Raw genomic sequence first — 17191 nt, 5'->3', positions numbered from 1 at the left:
ACTGAGAACAAAGGAAACGAGAAGCATGAGAGATGTCTGAACTAGAGGTGCTGCCCACAGAAAAGAATGAAAGGCCTTCACTAAGAAATGAGACAAAGACAGAATAACCAAACACAGGAGAACACTGATTATAGGGAGACAGTTCTGACCAGGCCGGTGTATTTTATTATTTCTTTACTGATTTGCATCCCTCCCCTTCCAATATCAAGAATACAAGGGAGACACTGATGTACCCAAAGTCCTATTTGTGCAACTACTTTGTCTTTCAGTTCAGAAAGGACTGCAAAGACTGGAAATTCCTCTGGTTCTAGTCCTTGAAATAAAACTACCATGCCAATAGAAACCCTGGAGGTTACCTCTTCATGTAGCTCAAGGAGAACGGAGAATTCAACAGAAAATATTCTAAAGTCTCTAGAGCACTTTGATGGCCAACATAAGAGTAGCTGTAATTCAAAACCACTGCCAAGACAATGAGCCATATCAGAATTATTTTCTAAACTATTAAAAATTTATTTTCATAATATATAAGGCCACTAACAACAAACAGAAACTAACTCCTTACCACTGGAAACCATAATTCTGATATTCAACTGAAAGGTAAGATCAGGCATTTCCAAATTAAGACGAGTGCAGAGAATTTAGTACTGTTTCCATTTCTAAGAGTCCACATTTCCGATAGCAAAGTAGAACAAATAAAATCGTTATTTATTTATTAAAGCCAATATTTAGACTCTTGCAAACTCAGGGAAGTGAGTATCTCATTGAAGCGTTTCCAGCTATACAAAAACAGATCGATGTCCTTCAACTGAAAAATACAGCATAAAGCCAAGGACTGTACAGAAACAGAGGCCACTTATTCAGGCATCATCATTTTCAGCGCAAGCAAAAATTCCCAACAGAACAAACGCTTACAGTGCTCTCTTCTCTGTGAAAACAACTGGAAAAGTATTGGGGAATTCCATATTGACGACATCTGTTTTCACTGTGTGTATTTTTCCTCAGTTTATAAACAGAAGACTTGTTTCCTCTACTCTTTCCACCTGTAACCTGTAAAAGTTATCCTGGGCACTGAGAGTCAAGTTTATTTCTCTCATATCACTACTGTAAAATTTTAACTACAATTCGTTAAGCTCCAGTAGCCCCTCAATTACATTTACATGCTCCCAGCCTTCAGTTTTTAATAAGCATTTATCCCTGTGACTACAATGGTAACGTGATGCACTCAGAAGACCGACAAGGAGGTGCGAGGCTTACCTCATTCAGAGCCCTCTGATGCAGACCTGTGCCCCATCCTCGCACGCTGAGGTTCTCTGGGAATGGAGAAGGAAGCAAATTTGGGAAAACAGTGGTGACAGGAGCAACAGTTACAAGCAGCTGCAGGAAGAAATATTCCCCTTCCTATTGCTTTTCTTCTTTTTGTTGTTGGGGCCCTCTGAGATGGGAGGGAAAGGAGGAATTACATCTCCTTTGTTGTCTCTTTTTCCTTGATGCTGTACTTAATTTCCTTTTCTTGTGCTAAAGGTTAGAGGAAGGAGAAAGTATTGTTTCAGGGAACAAGGAGCCAGAGGTCTAAGGCAATTGTGGATCCATTCATAACACGCAGGAGACCAAGAATTATGAAGAACTGAATCATCTGGGACTTATGCTTTCCAGGTTATTTTTCTTCCAGTTATGAACGTTGATTGTAACTGCAGAGGAAATGGCTGCTACATGGACAGACAGAAGAATCAATTTCTTTTTTATTTTGGGCTTTTTATTTGAAACTAATCAAAAGACCAGAACAACAGCATTTATAAAAAGTACCCAGAATAACAAAGAATCTTCCGTTGATTTCAAGTCACATTTTACTTACATACAGAAACTGTTTCATTTCGGTAGCTTATAGTCATAGTGATATTGATCAAAGGCACCTGCAACTGTCTTGGTTGCACATGCACTGTAGTAATTATGCATGCAAATGAGGAAATTAGACATTTTTGTGGTTGATCACCAGTATAATTACTATAACTGAATATACAATCATGGTAACTGTACACACAAATTACACATGCATGCAGTTTTAAAAACCAAGCGTTGCATTCATTGTCTCTATTTTGATAACGTCCTATGGAAACACTCCTCCACTGGAAACAATTAAATGTATTAACTTTTTTAAAGATGTACATTTATTCAACTGTCTACTGAACATTAAAAAAATATAACAATCCAGTAATTTTGTTTTCCAAGCCGATATATCAGCAAAATCTCACCACTGTCGTAAGATTTACCAACTTGAAAAGAATAGGACATTTAAACATAGCCTCTTATTCCTCCTTTTAATATGTATTTATTAACTTGTAACTTCAATAACATATTAAAGGATAGGTAATTATTTGAAAAAATAACGCATATGGTCAAAATTTTTAAAAAGAGCAGAGCTAATTTTCCATTAGCTCACCACAACTCTAATAGAGATAAGTGGAAATATTTTAAAGGTTTGGACTTTTATCAGCCTAAACACTTAAATATACAGGATTTGATTATACTTCAGACCAGAAGAGTTGGTGCATTCAAATCCATACAAGGTATTGTTCCAAGCTACACAAACAACAACGTGGAAAAGATGCTTTCATCTCTCAAGCCCAGATTTTGATCCATCCATATTAACATAAGGAACAATTTTGCTAGGGCAAAAGCATTTATTATTAAGTATTTCAAAGAATATGACAGAAGTAATAAAATATTTAGATATTGCTGTATTCTGGCAGATCACGGCGTAGTCGTATTGCCTTCAGCTTCTCTACTTTAATTTTTGTTCGCAACAGTTCTTCTTCCAGTTGCTGCTTTCTTTTCAAACCATCCCTTTTTTCCTGGACATAAAGACCAATTTTTCTTTGATTTTCTAGTATTATCTGATGCTCTTCTTTCAGCATTTGTAACATCTGTGGGTCATACCCACACATTGGTCTAAAGCGTTCTCCAACCTCAAGCCTAAAAAACTCATCTCTTCTTGGTACAGGAGAGGGAGACATCATCACTCTCATATCAACTGAAGATACTGATGTTGAAGGAGACCTTTCCATAATGTGCACCAGCTGGTGTTCTTCCTCTTGTTCTAAGCTCTCATTTTGCTGTGAGTCTATAATCAAAGAAGGAGGAGGTTTGACATCCTCTTCCGATTGCAACTCCATCATGACTGTCGCGGGATGGTGATCCAACATTGCCTGAGGTGAACTGGTACCAGCAATTGTTTCTTTATCGATACTAGCACTAGAACACACAAAATCATATTTAAATAATCCATTAAAAGCTATTTTTAAAAAGCTTAGCTGTAAGTAACCAAAGCTTCATTTGAAATGCTGCTCTGCTGTCTATGCCTGGGACTCTACTTCATTACATGAACACCACCTGGACCACTCCTTCGTTCCACCACACGCACACGGCCCTGTCATATTCAGATTCTATCACGATAAAGACAGCACAGCTGACAGAGAACTATCCTGGCAGGCCCTTCTTCTGACACTGGAGAAGCAAGAAGGGCTATTAGTGACAAACGAGAACAAAAAGAAAGCAGTGACAGAGGAAAGGGTTTATATAATGTATAATGTAATTTTAAAAGGGCATAAATTTAGATTGAGTGGACTGTGGCAGAAACATTTCCATCTCCCAAACTTATTAATCTCATCCTGTTCTAATGTATTCTAATGTGTTTCCAACTCGTGCAGCCAAGTATTTGGGGTTTTTATATAAAACAGGCACTGAAAAAAATGACACAGAGCCTCGGGAGAAGAAATCAGAGCCCAAATGAGGACCCTGCCAGTAGATTAGGGAATCAAGCTAATCCTTGCTCCTTCTCTTTGAATTGGTGATCTCAGTATTCTTCTGAAGCTTCAAGAGAAGACAGAGAAACGTTTCCATTAAGAGCAGTCTATAGTTCTGTGCATTTCTTTTTGAAAGTACAACGCCCACTTGACTCATCTGTCTTTGTGTAAACCCCTGAGTCAGCAGCACCTCAAATCATGATTTGACATTACATTGGCTTTGATGGTAATAATCGTTCAAGCTGTTCCTGCCACTTCTCTACCATCAGCCGTGTTTGAAGCACTACACTTCTGCACATCACTCCTTTATTCAGGTAACACTTTTTAAAGCCAGATCAGCTTCTTGATCTATTTTACAGTACAGATCTACAAAGAATACTTTCAGCATGACCGGGAAGGCAGTATAATGTAACATGGGAACAGGAATATATTAACTTGGTACTGATACCGAAAATGGTGCACCATCATGGCCGTAAGTGTCTAAAACAGAGGCTATAACTAACTGGTGGTTGCAGATACGAGACATTCCCCAATCCTTGAAGAACTGAGCTGCTGCTACCAGCTAAAGGCACTGAGTGGATCCATGGTTAATGTAACATTCACAGATGCTCCCCAAGCCTGGAGGACCTGAGTTTAAACTCCTTGGGAGCCCTACAATCCACAAATTGAGAAACACTATCTGATTATTAAAACACTGTCCTGGTTAGCAATAGATGTGGGTTCGAATTCCCAGAAGCAAAGGAGAAATTTAATTTGTACATCCTACTTCTCGCATAAATACACTAACTCCTTAATCAAAAGATGACACGATCATTTCTTCTGCATCTCCCACGGTCTTCAAAACTCTTGGTTTAAAAGAAAGAAGTAGTCACGGTTGCAATTTCCAAAGGACCCTGATCTAACCTGCCATCCATTAACACGAAAGTGCAACTTCTAGAATAAAAGCATGAAGTTTCTCAATACTCAATTATAAAAATGTTCAATGGGGTCAGAGCAATATATTTTCCAAAAAATAACCTTGTCAATCACCCAAACTATTTTAATTAAAGATTTGTGGGGTTTTTTTAAAAAAGGCCCATGTGAAGCAGGTATTTAAAACAGACCTTTCATTTATTCCCCAAAGAAAATGCCAGGATAATCTTAATTCTATTGACTGTTACCTGAGCTGCCTATAGAGTAACAATTATATCACTTTACTCCCTCCTCCTCATGCCACAAAGCTTCGCCTTGTCCTGTATACCTCTTTCTCACATTCCTTTTACTCCTCTCATTGAGCATCGGAAGTATTATCCTGCACACAAATTTTCACTTGTTTTCCCCAGCGCTGACTGTAATTCTGGGTTTCCCTCTCTTCACAACCGCAGCTTCTAATACAGCTTCCCTCCTTCTTATTTGCTGGCTCCTGGCCAGCTTCTAGCCTGAGAAAAGTGGAAACAACCAGCAGGAGAAACAGGTCATTCTGACAAAAGGAAACAGAGAGAGAGAGCAGAAAGAGAAAGTGAGAGAGGTTAAAGAGAAGAAAGGTAGGGAAGATTTAGTCTAACATAGACTAGAGCCTCCTAACAGTGAAAAATACATCTCTTAAAGTGTAATCCACGCTGAGCTAAGAAAATTACCAAATCTTCAGGTAACTCTGATGAGGTGCCTTTTTTCCCCCGCTTAGAGTCAGTCTCTTAAGAGGAAAACAATTAGACAGCAAAGAGAGAAAGAAGGAATTGAGAAACAAAAGAGCCGCTGGTGTGGTGGTTACTAATGTTGTTTCTGACAACTTGACTGAAAGAAAGACAAACAACAGTTACCACAATTGGGGGATGGTGTTTATAACCCTGCAGGCACCCATGATTCACCAGGTTTTGTTTAATCACAGTGAGCTAGAAATTGCTTAAAGGTGCGATTAAGAATTTGGATTCATTTTAACTTGTATTTCCCTCCTACAAAACCTAAGCCATATCCTGGTGAGTTAAAACCCAATATAGGGTTTTGAAAATTTGGGTAAAATGCAACTCAGAGTTAAAATTAGAACTATCGAATAATGGTGTATTTGGGCAGGGGAAAAAAATAATCTCTTAAATAATATTCTTTTCCTTCAGCGCACAGTGTATTGGCTGTTCCTAGGATCAACCATTTTGGGTAAGCAGTAATCAAGTCAATGTTCCCAGACCCATAAGGGACTGCAAAAAATGTTTAAATTTTAGGAGACAAACTATGGAGATCATTAGCTCTTAATCATTCACAAAAAGCGTCAGTGCTTTTTATAAGCCGATCTACAAACCAAAGTTCTCACACTATTTTTTTTTTTCCTCCTTACAAAACTTGGTAGTCAAGACACTGCAACCTTTATTAGCGCAATTAAAAGCCTCGTTTTGTTCCAGAGAATTCTTTGGAACGGTTCCTCCAGGGGCATTCACCAGGAGCAGCAGCACAGCCCAGTTGCTTCAGACTTCTTTACGCAAAGGACCCACAACAGCATATTTTTAGAGCATCTGGCATGTTGGGATTTAGACAATTGTTACCATTCAGTTCAACCAGTGGCACCATGAATCCAATTCAGCGTGTGTGCGCATGCCAGCTTTTCTTAGAGCGTTACGCTGCTGCACCGACTATCAGTATATCTGATTAAAATACGGAAAGTTCGCTTGCCATTAATCTGCTTGGGGAAATGAGAAAAATCAGAGCTTTCTCAAGGTTGATGGGGAGTTATTTGACTTCCCCCCCCCCTCCTCCCCAGCTTAGTTTTTGTATCTGGAGGAACCAAAACCTGAACCAGGCATTTTTTGATCCCTCATGGACCAATACAGAACCAGCAGAGTGTTGCAAGTCAGATATGAGGGGCATTAGCCAGCTGTGGGAGAAAGCCTGCATGCTGCCTGCCTGTATTATGTCTGGCTCAAATCTAGACAGTGTGTCTCACTTTACTGAGCAGTAAAAAAAAAAAAAAAACCTACAAAAAAAAACTTCTAGTGCTGTACCTCTCAGTTTCTCTTTGTATTTAAACTACCTAACGTATGATATAGAACTGCTTGGAGTTTAGGCTGCAATTAGCTTTACTCCAGTTTCAGGGAACCACCGTCAATGCAAGAAAAGTCTAATTTAAAAAAACATTTGCACTCACAAAGGCACTGTGGTGTGGAGAGTCAAAAAAAAATTTTTTAAAGGATTGGGATCAGTTAAATCATAACATGCAAACGTCAGAGTAAATGAGAGAAAAAAAGGTGTAGGAGTAAGGTTTTTTAGCTGTGTGAACTAACTTTATTAAAAATCCTATATAAACTGGTAATACTTCCATATGTTGCAAAATGACTGCAGTGTTACCTTAAATGGAGGAGAATAGCCATCACTTTGCCAGTGTTTGAATAATCTGCCTATTAAAAGGTAGGGGAGGGGTAGAGGTTGGAGCTACTATTTCTCTTTGATTCCCTCTTAACCCTCACTTTCCAGAGTATGACAAAGACTCTGAAACAGGCTTTGAAAGAGCTGAAAAAAAAAAAAAAAAAAAGAATGCAGTGCTAAGTCACCATAAAGCTTCCCATAAAACAAAAGCAATATTATTTTGTCATTGTTCCCCATTTGGGGATTTTTTCTGATAAACATTTCCTTTAGGAGCCTGAACACAAGCAAAGCGTTACAGAGTAGATAGGAGGCGCCATAATTTTCATTCAGTAACAAAATAAAAAGAATCGTCTCACCTTTGAACACCGCTCCTGTCTCTTAAACAGACATTGGAAATCTGTGGAATCATCTCCACAACTTTCTTGGTTGGCTCGGAAATGCTGCTTTTACAATCTGAGTGAGTCTCCTTTTGCTGCAATAGCTCCTGTTTGGCATATTCTTTGAGCCTCTTGTACAGCGTGCGCAGGCCCTGTGCAGTACGAGGAGGGCGATCTACTCCGATGGCATTGTAGTTATCAGCTATGATATCCCAGCATTTGTTTTTTTCCACTATTACAGAATGCTTATTGGTATGTTCCTCGAGAATTTTAACGTACGGCTTCACGAGTTTTAGCAAATCGAGCTTTTCAGATAAGGTAAAATTAGAAGATCTGGCCTTCCCAACCATTGTTATCTTTGAATTAAGGAAGCCGTTTCTGAAGCCACCATGCAGTCCCTAGCTCTGCTCAGCTCTTTTTCACAAACAGAAAAAGATCAGGCTTAACTAGGCTAGTCTCATTTAGGCCCACGCCTACAAGGGAGGGTTTATTAAAATTCCTTCAGCTTAAGCTGACGCAGGTTCAGGAAATCTGCTTAAGCCAAGCCTGACCTACATAAGGCTTCAGACTGAAGAAGACGAGAAGAAACAAGCAAAACGCACTTTTGTATGAAGAGACCAGACACACGCAGGATTTAAAAACATGAAGGTTTAAAGATTAGCATGTTACCCAGCTAAAAATTACCTAATTTAGCTCGAGTAACAAGCTCTGACACATCTCCCTCGCTCTCTCACACGTATCTCAAAGTGAAAGCGCGCTGGAGATGATTTTACACGTATACGACGTGGGTCCTCGTCCCCCCCCCAGAGAAAAAGAAAAATAAAAGCAACAACTGCTTTGTGAGGCGGCTGCGGGCCGGGGAAGGGCGCGGGCGGCGCGTGCGGGGAGCTCCCTGCCCGAGCCCCCGGCCCCCGCCGCCATTTGCATAGCGCCGGTCCCGCTGTCAATCAGGGCCGGCCGAGCCTCCAGCCGGTTGGGTTACACTCAGGCGCGGGCTTCCCGGCAAAGCTCGGCTTCCCCGGCGCTTGGCAGCTCGCTCCGGCTACCGACACGGGGGCTTCTTAAAGAGGCCGCTTCTCTCGGCGGCCGAGCCTCCCCGGCGACCGGGAACGGGAACGGAGTGCCGCCGCGGCCGCCGCGCCGTGCCCGGCGGGAAGCGCCTGCCCTTCCCCGCCCGCCCCGGGTCATCGCCCCCCGAGACGGGGAGCGGCGCGGCCGCGGGCTGGGGCTGCAGCCAGGAACAGCGACGGTCGGTCGTGACAGATTTACCGAGTGCGTTACAGCCTGGGCATGCTGGGATTTTCATAATATCCACCAGGAAAGAGCCTGCTTCTATAATAATACTTCCAGGCACGCTTTCGGGATAAAAATATGTGATTTTTATTAACAAGATGTGGGTGCATTTCTAATGTTTGCTCTGAAACGTAGCACCTTAAGCTGAGCCTTCCCATAAAGATGCACACAGGGCTTTAAATCCCTGTGCTCTAAATCAACAAATGGCAGAAAGAGAAAAACCTGCAGATGCAAGGAAAGGTGCTCTCAGATACAAAAAGCAAAAACTTAAGTTTGAAAAATGACGTACAGGAGCAAAAGAGTCCGGAGGGTGGAAACAAACACCGTTTGAGAGTGGCAACAGCTTCTCCAGCTTAACATGTTCAGCCTTGAAAACAAGGGAGCCCAGAAGGGGGGTGAAGGAAAGGGAAATCTAATTATAGTTTGAAATATCTTAAGGCTATAAACATCTAGGTATAAACTTGTTTGCTCTAAGGGGGGGAAAAAAAAACCCCAAAGCAGACACAAACCGTATTCAAAACAAGAAATTCAAACTAAACAAAAGGAGACTTTTAACTGCTAAAAATCAATTAGCATTTAGAATAACAAGCACGTTTGGAACAGTTTCTGAGACTTGGCTTGTCCGTACCACCTAACAAAATTGCTACCAGTCCACTTTGCTGGAATTGCTTTCAAGCCAAGATTAAATAAAGCATTTTATAGTCTGAAGCCCATTATACTAGAATATGAGAAACAAAATATTTATGTGGTTAGAAGCGCTGTATGAAAACCATCACTTTTAAACACCTAATCTTCCCTATTTCCCCACACTTTGCACTTTACTAATATTATGAGCAGAAAGCTGGTGGTTATCCTTTTTTTTTGGTTTTAATTTATGCACTTGGTTGTTCCTCCATAACTGGGAAAAAAAAATTGAATGTGCCTCAGATAGTTTAGGCTCTGGCTATATCAGAATTCCTCAATTCTGCAGCCCATGCTGTCCTCTTCTGCTTTTGAAACTTTATGCAGTGCCCAGTCTCTTGACTTTTTAGTGACCGAAAGAAAAACGTCAGTGCTGGGTTGTGTGATCAAAGGCTCCTCCCCGCAGACAGAAAGGAGCACAGATGAACAGCGTCGGGCAGAGGAACCCCAGTAACCCAAATGAAAGAAACTGAGCCCGGCTGCTCCCAGGCCTGTTGGAAACAGGAGCAGCCCAGTGGGCCGGGGGTGAGATGGGGGAGGCTCTCCCTGGATCACCTTGCAGACTGAAGGGGAGGGGGCTACTGCCTACTGGGGGTGGGACTCATTATGAGATGCCAGGAAGAGTATTTTGGGATTGCAGAAGGCATACTACAGGATATTTAGAGGAAGAACTGAAGGCAAGAAAAGGGAGGTATGAAAGTGGTTTGGGATAGAAGAAGGATGGGGAAAAAATGGATAAACAGGGTCAGGGGCACGTAAACAGGTGGCTGCTCAGTATGGTTGTCCAGCCATGCCCTGCGTCTGATCACTGCAGTTTGGCCTATCTTCCTGTTAAACTAGATTTGCAACTTATTTTTCTGAGTGAGGGGAATCTCTACTTTGCAGGCATGACTGCATGGAAGCAGACATGCCAGCAACTGGAGCTGCACCACGGGTCACAGTGCCCCAAGTGCTCGGGTGCACCAGCAAGCAGAGGCCAGAGCCTATGCATCTGCTTGTGTACCAACATCGGCGTGGGACCTCTGGCAGACACCAAGCCAGACTCGCCAGCAAGCAGGCTTTGGAGCCGAGAATTGGAGCAACCGTGAGTCTGGGCCAGCTACTGGAGAGACCAGAAGGTCTGAGGTTTGGCTACTGGAGAGACCAGGATACCTGGGGACTGGCCACTGGTAAGGTCAGTGCAGGTCTGTGAGGCAACTGGGAGACCAGGGGATCCAGGGACCAGCTACTGAGCAGAGTAAGAGTCTAAAGCCACTTGCTGGAGGGATCCATACTGTATACATATGTATTTTCCACAAACAGGCATTCATCCCAGTCAGCCAGCGAAGGGAAGGATGAGGCCACTGTGTTTGCATGAGTGTTGCGTCTTCTGTATGGGTGGCCCTATATATAGTGTGTACACGTGTGCCTGTGCCTCTTGGGAATACATCCTCGTGTACCTGGCCGCAATGAGCTGCAGCAGTCTCCTCTACACTGGGCTACCAGATGCAGCAACTCCTAGTATAGACCTATCTAAACTTGTATTACTCTCTCACCTTGCTGCTTAATGTTGCTAGAGAGACCAAGTTTCCACACTAATGCAATTATAGCAAAATACCGCTACAGAGATTTCTTTTGAGTAAGTGCCTGAAGGAATCAGTCTGAATTACATATTGTTCTGCAGGAGTGTAAAATAACCCTTGTAAAAACAATCTGGCTGCCAACCAAGATTTTTTCTTTCTTTTTTTTTTTTTTTTTTTATTCTTTTCCTTTTCAAAATAGCTTTGCTCATCAGCCTAAGGTCATATCAGTACGAAGCCTGGATATTAATGTTACCTATAGACTTCTTTGAGCTAAAACAATAGGTGTAGTTCCAAGACGACTCCAAAAAAAGAAGTGTTGCTGCAGTCCACCCTTCATCCTACACCTTCCACCAACACTAGCACTTATGCAACACAGCATGCGGCCAGTTTAGGGAGATGATCCAGCTACAGACTAATCAATTTATTATTTCTTTTTTGCAAGCACAGAGTTTAATAATTGGTTTAAGTCAACATAAATGTGGGACACTGCCAAAACAGGAATTTCTGCCTCCCCCCAACCCTGTCATGTTCCTGCCCCTTCACTGTTCTGATAGGAGCACTCACAAATCTTCTGAGCAAGTCAGGTCAGGGAACTGATTTGTCTGCAAATTAATCATTTTTTCTGAGCTGGGTTAGTTTTAGCCACCAGCATTTCCCTGATCCAATATGTCACGGCACAAATAACTCACAGAAAAGAAATACATTGAAAAAGCTTCTTCAGACTCTATCTGGATCATTTTAGGAATATGGTGCAACACACCCTACAAAAACTTGTATTAGCATAACCGAGGGGACAGCAAACCACAGGTATCAGGGAGGAAATTCTGGTCACTGCTGAAGAAAACAGCCATATGTTCACCCCTCACATCACTTCACTGCCTTCAGTACCTCCTGTTTTAATCCTATACACAAGGTACAGCTCATTTTTTCTTCATATTTTCAAGGTGGAATTCACTAATCCACTCAGAATTCTGAAAAGAAAAAAACCCTTGGATTCAGCTTTTCTTAAAATTTTGTTTGATTCTTTCCTTTAAAAAAAGCAGATGCTTCCCAATTTAAATGTTAATATTTAAAAACACAGTTTTCAAGTGGATGAAATCTTTGTATTTGGAAGTTCATGAAAAATGGGAGCTGTGAGAGTAGATCAGAGGTTTTTTTCTAGGGAAAGGAAAATCAGCTTGATTATTCAAAAAACGAGCAACAGCCCCTTGCTAAGGTTGCAGAACTTCAACAGTTGTGAAATAAGACTTAAAACTATGAGTAACAGGTAAGTTCAGATTTTTGCTGTGGAAAAGTCTAGAATCAATACCAAAAAAATGATACAAATAGTGCATCCTGGAGAGCTATCAAGAGATGAATGAATCACAGCTATCATACAGTCAGGGTTTAAAGTAACCAAATGACTATGCATTGCTGAAGAAGTTCAGTGAGCTCAGATTTTACAAGTGGCAGATATGTATTGTAGCCAATAACTACATCAAGTGGCCCACGTAAATGTAGGCACTTTGTAACACAGATCACCCTCTAAAGGAGAACGTCTTAAATCGGGGAAGCATCCTGGATGGAGGGAGAGGAAGGATCCTTTGTCACACAGAACTGAGGAAGAATCTTTTCATGACAGACTTTAAAAAAAAACAATAAATCACTAAAAAGTAGATGATTCAAAGACAAAAAACATTACAGGGAATTAAGGATGCCCTAAGAAAGAACGTATCTTGAAAGATGTAGTTTGGATCAGACAGCAAACTTGAATGTTGAAGGTAATGAAGCCAACATAAGTGATCCAGGCTGGGACCTTCTAGTGCAAAAAATAATCAAATCAACAGATAAAGGATTGCTAAATTCTGTGAAGGTACTCTGCCCACAAAATGGGAGCCTCAGAATAAGTCTGAGGAACATCTGTCCTTATTCACTAATGTGCAAGCAAACTAGCTCTGCAGAGACCTGCGTTTAGCATTTGCAATTACCTAGGAGCCTGAAAATTTTAAGAACAAGAGGACAACTGCAAGATTTGAATCAAAACTGAAGTGAAACCCTGATACCCCTGTGCTTATGAGAAACTGTAAGAAGATTCAGCAGCCAGGATGGGGTATGTTACACATCACTGAATATGCTAGGGTATACTGGCAGTGGAAACATTTGGCAAGTATTGAGGCAGTTGCTCACTCTTGCAAATGAATCTGGCAGCTGCATAAGACGACTTGAGAGTGTCTATAGGTAGTAGGGGCTGCAAAAGTTCCATTAGGTCATCATATAGTCCTCTTTACTGACACAACAGCAAGACAGCGCCAAGTCATTCGATCTGCCTGTTTTAAGAGCCTGCTGCAGCAAAGGGTGGGTGAGAAAGTTTTCAACTTCAAAGGTCTCTCATAGGGACAGTTGTTTCATGGGTAATCTTCAAAATTAAGGGTTGCAGGCATTATTCATTAATGAGAGGGTTGAGGAAGACAAAGTTTTGTGGGCCAAAAGTTGCAAGACAACTTCACCTGGAAGTTAGAGTGCTTAAATACATTCTCACTAGGCTTTTTAGAAATACTTTTAGATCATTTAGGTTGTGTTTCAAATAGCTTTCTTATTTCACCTGATATTTTTTTCTTGTCTTCATCAACACTTTCACCATCAATGTTGCACTTTCTTGTTCTTATCCTTGCTGTACCTGAACCTCTCTGATCACTCCTTTCCTTTCTCCTGCACAATTGTTTCTAAACATTTCTAAACCTGTCTTGCACTAGGGGCAGGGAGAACAAGGGGAAGCTTTACCTCTTTTTTTCTGCATTTATTTCTCTGCATCCGTTTCTGTGATCACCATCACAGATGGTGAACACCACCAATGTATTAACTTCTAACATCTAATGGTTCTTGCAACTGCTGCAAGAACAAGGGTGCATGTATCTTGTGACAAGCACAGAAAACACAGACATTAACAATGTATTTATTACCTTTACACCCCTCTCTTGAAACTATCCTCAATTGCACAGGGCCTACTCCAGACCTCTTATCAGCTAAAATTCCAAGCATAAAAGCTAACTGCACTTCCATCCCCTCTGCTGATGTAATGCATTTAGCCCACTGAAATGAAAAATATCCAAATTAGACAATTAAAATGCCCCCCTTGCCAAATTTTAAAGAATTTATCTTGATCTCAGTCTGACATTCCAGGGCCCACACATTTAGATCTGTAACCATCCTTCAAACTAAGGTTGGCTTAAAGTTACAGCACTCTCAAATATAATACTGAAGTGACTACTCAGCACCATGAATTAGCTCTTCACTTTATAAGTCACATCCTTAAAAAATGCTAAGAACACCATTCTTTACGAATTCAGAATTGCATCCAGTTCCTAATGCATGCTTGTATCTTCTCTGATCTCTCTTCCAACAAGCTTTTTGATGACTGATCAGAAGCAGCTGAGAAATACAGAAAGATTTGAAAATATGATTTTTCTCAGGTTATTTTGCTTAAATTCTTAAATCCCCATTAGCAAGATAGCCTCTAGAAAAAGAAACAGTGTTAAGAGAAGGCAAGTTTCTGCAATTCTCCCATCTTTTCACAGAGAGATGAAAATTTTGGAGATTACGCTTTTAAATATTAACCTCAAAATACTTCCCCGTGCAATATATTCCCTGCACTTGACATGGGAGCAGCTTTCTCCATTCTTCTACTTTTGCTCAGCGGGTATTTTGAGGACAGCGAGATAACCATCTTATCACTGTCTTGTTGATTTTAGGAAAGTCATATTGTGACAAAGCTTCTGTTTCAGGGGAAAACTTAAGGCCCAAAGCCAAAAGCTGGGACTGAACTCTAGTTATGCTGGCATGGCAACAAAGGGGATCCAAACAATGAGCATTGCCACAGAAAGATTTGGAGACTATCTTTGAAGGGATCCAGGCCAAGTCTGTAATAACACTCATGATAGCTCAAAAAAACCTTCCAGTTCCCTTCAATAAGGCATTTCTTGTCCCTCCACCTGATAGCTACATTCTCTCCATCTTCCCTTAAGTCCACCTTCATATCTATTGGAGACAGAGGAGCTGGGGGAGAAAAAAAAAAAAAAACAAACAATAAACCAACCACCCCCATACCCCGAACTAGGACTTTCCAAAGAGTGGGAGAGTGGAAAGGAAAAAAAGAAATTTAGAATAGCCATGTATTTCTCTTTTGCCCATCTTCACTCCATAGACAGACACAGCCTGATAGTAAATTTTGATGATCAAGAAGAAAGTAAGAAGAAACTATGTGTACAACTTCTCTCAGAATGAATGAGGAAACTGAAAGAATTATTATTGCTAAACCTGAATCCTTGAAAACAGTCGCTATACAGAGTATCTTCTAGAGTTCCTCATTTTTAAAGTTACAGTATTAGATAATTTCATTTTCTATATATTGCAGACTATATGCCATACGTTTGCATGCAACTCCTGTGAGCTAAATTATAATAAATATATTGGGATAGTAAGTTCATTTCCCAACACATCCCCCACCACCCCTTGGAAAGGAGAGTTTGCTTTATATCTACAGTTTCAAAAATAGGTCTCTGTACAGGAAAAAGTATTAAAGTCTTTTTTTCTTGTTTAGAAGTTTTAATTTTCAGTAACTTAACAAGTTAAAGAAAAATGCATAAAAGATTATTATCTTTACATGCAGCACAGCTCTCTTCAATAGCAGATATATTACTACTCAAAAGTAAAGAACCTAGCAATTTATATTTTTTTCATTGTAAAGAAGTAACGACAGTTCCATTCAGTAGGCAAGTTACTGCTGCAAAACATTCACTTTAATTCCTCTAACTTTTTGGAAAATGTTGAATATCTTAAATCTAATATGACTCTGGTTTTCTTTATTTTTTATTTTCTTTAGTCTCTGACCATGTAATACCCTTCTGATTTATGGTTTCCTTCCCTGTATTGTCTCCATTAGTTCAAATACACGTATCGGAGCACACTTAAGTAGGACAAACAAAAGGTATAATTCGCTGTCAATTCACTGCTCTTTTCTCAAATGTGTGAATATCCTGGTTATATCATCTATCATTACATAAAGTCTAGTTATTCACATGACAGCGAGATATGATCATATCAAATTATAAATTATGTTGTACTAACTGTGGAAATATCACACTAGAATTATGCAAGTCTGGATTTGTTTTACAGCAGCCAGTAATGGTTTCTCCTCTGATAAACTTTAAAACTGAAGAGGTAGGGAATTCATGGCTTCTACATTTTGTGCTTCTGAGCACAGAAACAGAAGCCCTTGAGGACAGTGTTATGCTTGGTGCAGAGTTCTAGTCACTACCACACAGAAGGTGATGAATCTATAGGAAGAAGAAGGGGAAAAAAAAAAGGAAAAAAAAAACCAACCCCAAAACCCCCTGAAGAGTCATGAGAACGAGCAATGTCAGACTAAAGAACCTCTCATTTTTTATTTTTTTTTTAAGTCCTGAGAGCTTTGAACACTTTAAGACTACAGTAGTAAAGTTACTTTGCTAAAACGCTGTTCCCTGCTTTGCTATCATACCATCTCCATGCATAACTATAAACCATGCATGACCACAGCCAAGGGGAACTCTGAGCGTACAGGGAAGGTGTTATACCAGCAGAGTAGAAGACATCATCTCACATCCCAAGGAAGAGCACTAAGCAAAAGGTGTTGTCCTCAGGAGATGCCAGAGAGTCCCTAAGGTGCAGACCAGAAAATGCAAGCCATCTAGGACTAAATCACAGAAGTCTCAGTAAGAAGTCTACCTGCAACACGTTGACCGCTGGGCAGTGGGGTACTGGGCCAATAGGTGGAAATTTGCGTGTATGTGTACATATGATTGATGTATAAATGAACACTTCTGGAACCAGTGCCAGATCAGAGATATGGACAATTTCTCTTCTGATACATTTACATCATCTAGTTTTCTTAACTAATCAATGAACTGATCAAACAAATACAGATGACACTTAAACAGTTAAACTATCCTGAACTGAGAAACAGCTTGTCTATGAATTTGTCTATTAACTATTATAAACTGTTCTGTCTATAACATTGCAGAGAGGAGGAGGTAATTTTAAATAATAAAGAGCTAGCAAAGTAATTTGATACTACTTCAAAGAAGAAATTATAACAAAATTTACAAACTTCTACAGTCTAACTTGCAAACAA

General features: G+C 40.4%; 2 protein-coding genes across 5 annotated transcripts in view; both read right to left on the bottom strand.

The window, feature by feature from the left end:
* Positions 1-17191, bottom strand: part of RAD54B (RAD54 homolog B) — a 68719-nt gene that overhangs the window by 40794 nt on the left and 10734 nt on the right. The gene's annotated exons all lie outside the window — the stretch shown is intronic.
* On the bottom strand, positions 928-8636 carry FSBP (fibrinogen silencer binding protein). The gene is made up of 2 exons (XM_054193623.1): positions 7487-8636; positions 928-3249 (listed from the first exon to the last, which is right to left on the bottom strand). Exons 1-2 carry the CDS (start codon positions 7855-7857, stop codon positions 2724-2726), a joined length of 897 nt encoding a protein of 298 aa, XP_054049598.1. The 5' UTR covers positions 7858-8636; the 3' UTR covers positions 928-2723.

The sequence above is a fragment of the Rissa tridactyla genome, chromosome 2 (genome assembly GCF_028500815.1).
Source record: "Rissa tridactyla isolate bRisTri1 chromosome 2, bRisTri1.patW.cur.20221130, whole genome shotgun sequence".
Taxonomy (NCBI): Eukaryota; Metazoa; Chordata; class Aves; order Charadriiformes; family Laridae; genus Rissa; species Rissa tridactyla.
Note: the sequence above shows the minus strand (reverse complement) of the source record. Positions and strands in the feature narration are given on the sequence as shown.

What these genes read in the sequence shown, in the direction of transcription:
- FSBP (XM_054193623.1), bottom strand. Translation starts at nt 7,857, where the DNA reads ATGGTTGGGAAGGCCAGATCTTCTAATTTTACCTTATCTGAAAAGCTC. An exon ending in GACAGGAGCGGTGTTCAAAG is followed by an intron (nt 3,250 to 7,486) that starts GTGAGACGATTC and finishes TGTGTGTTCTAG; the next exon opens with TGCTAGTATCGATAAAGAAA.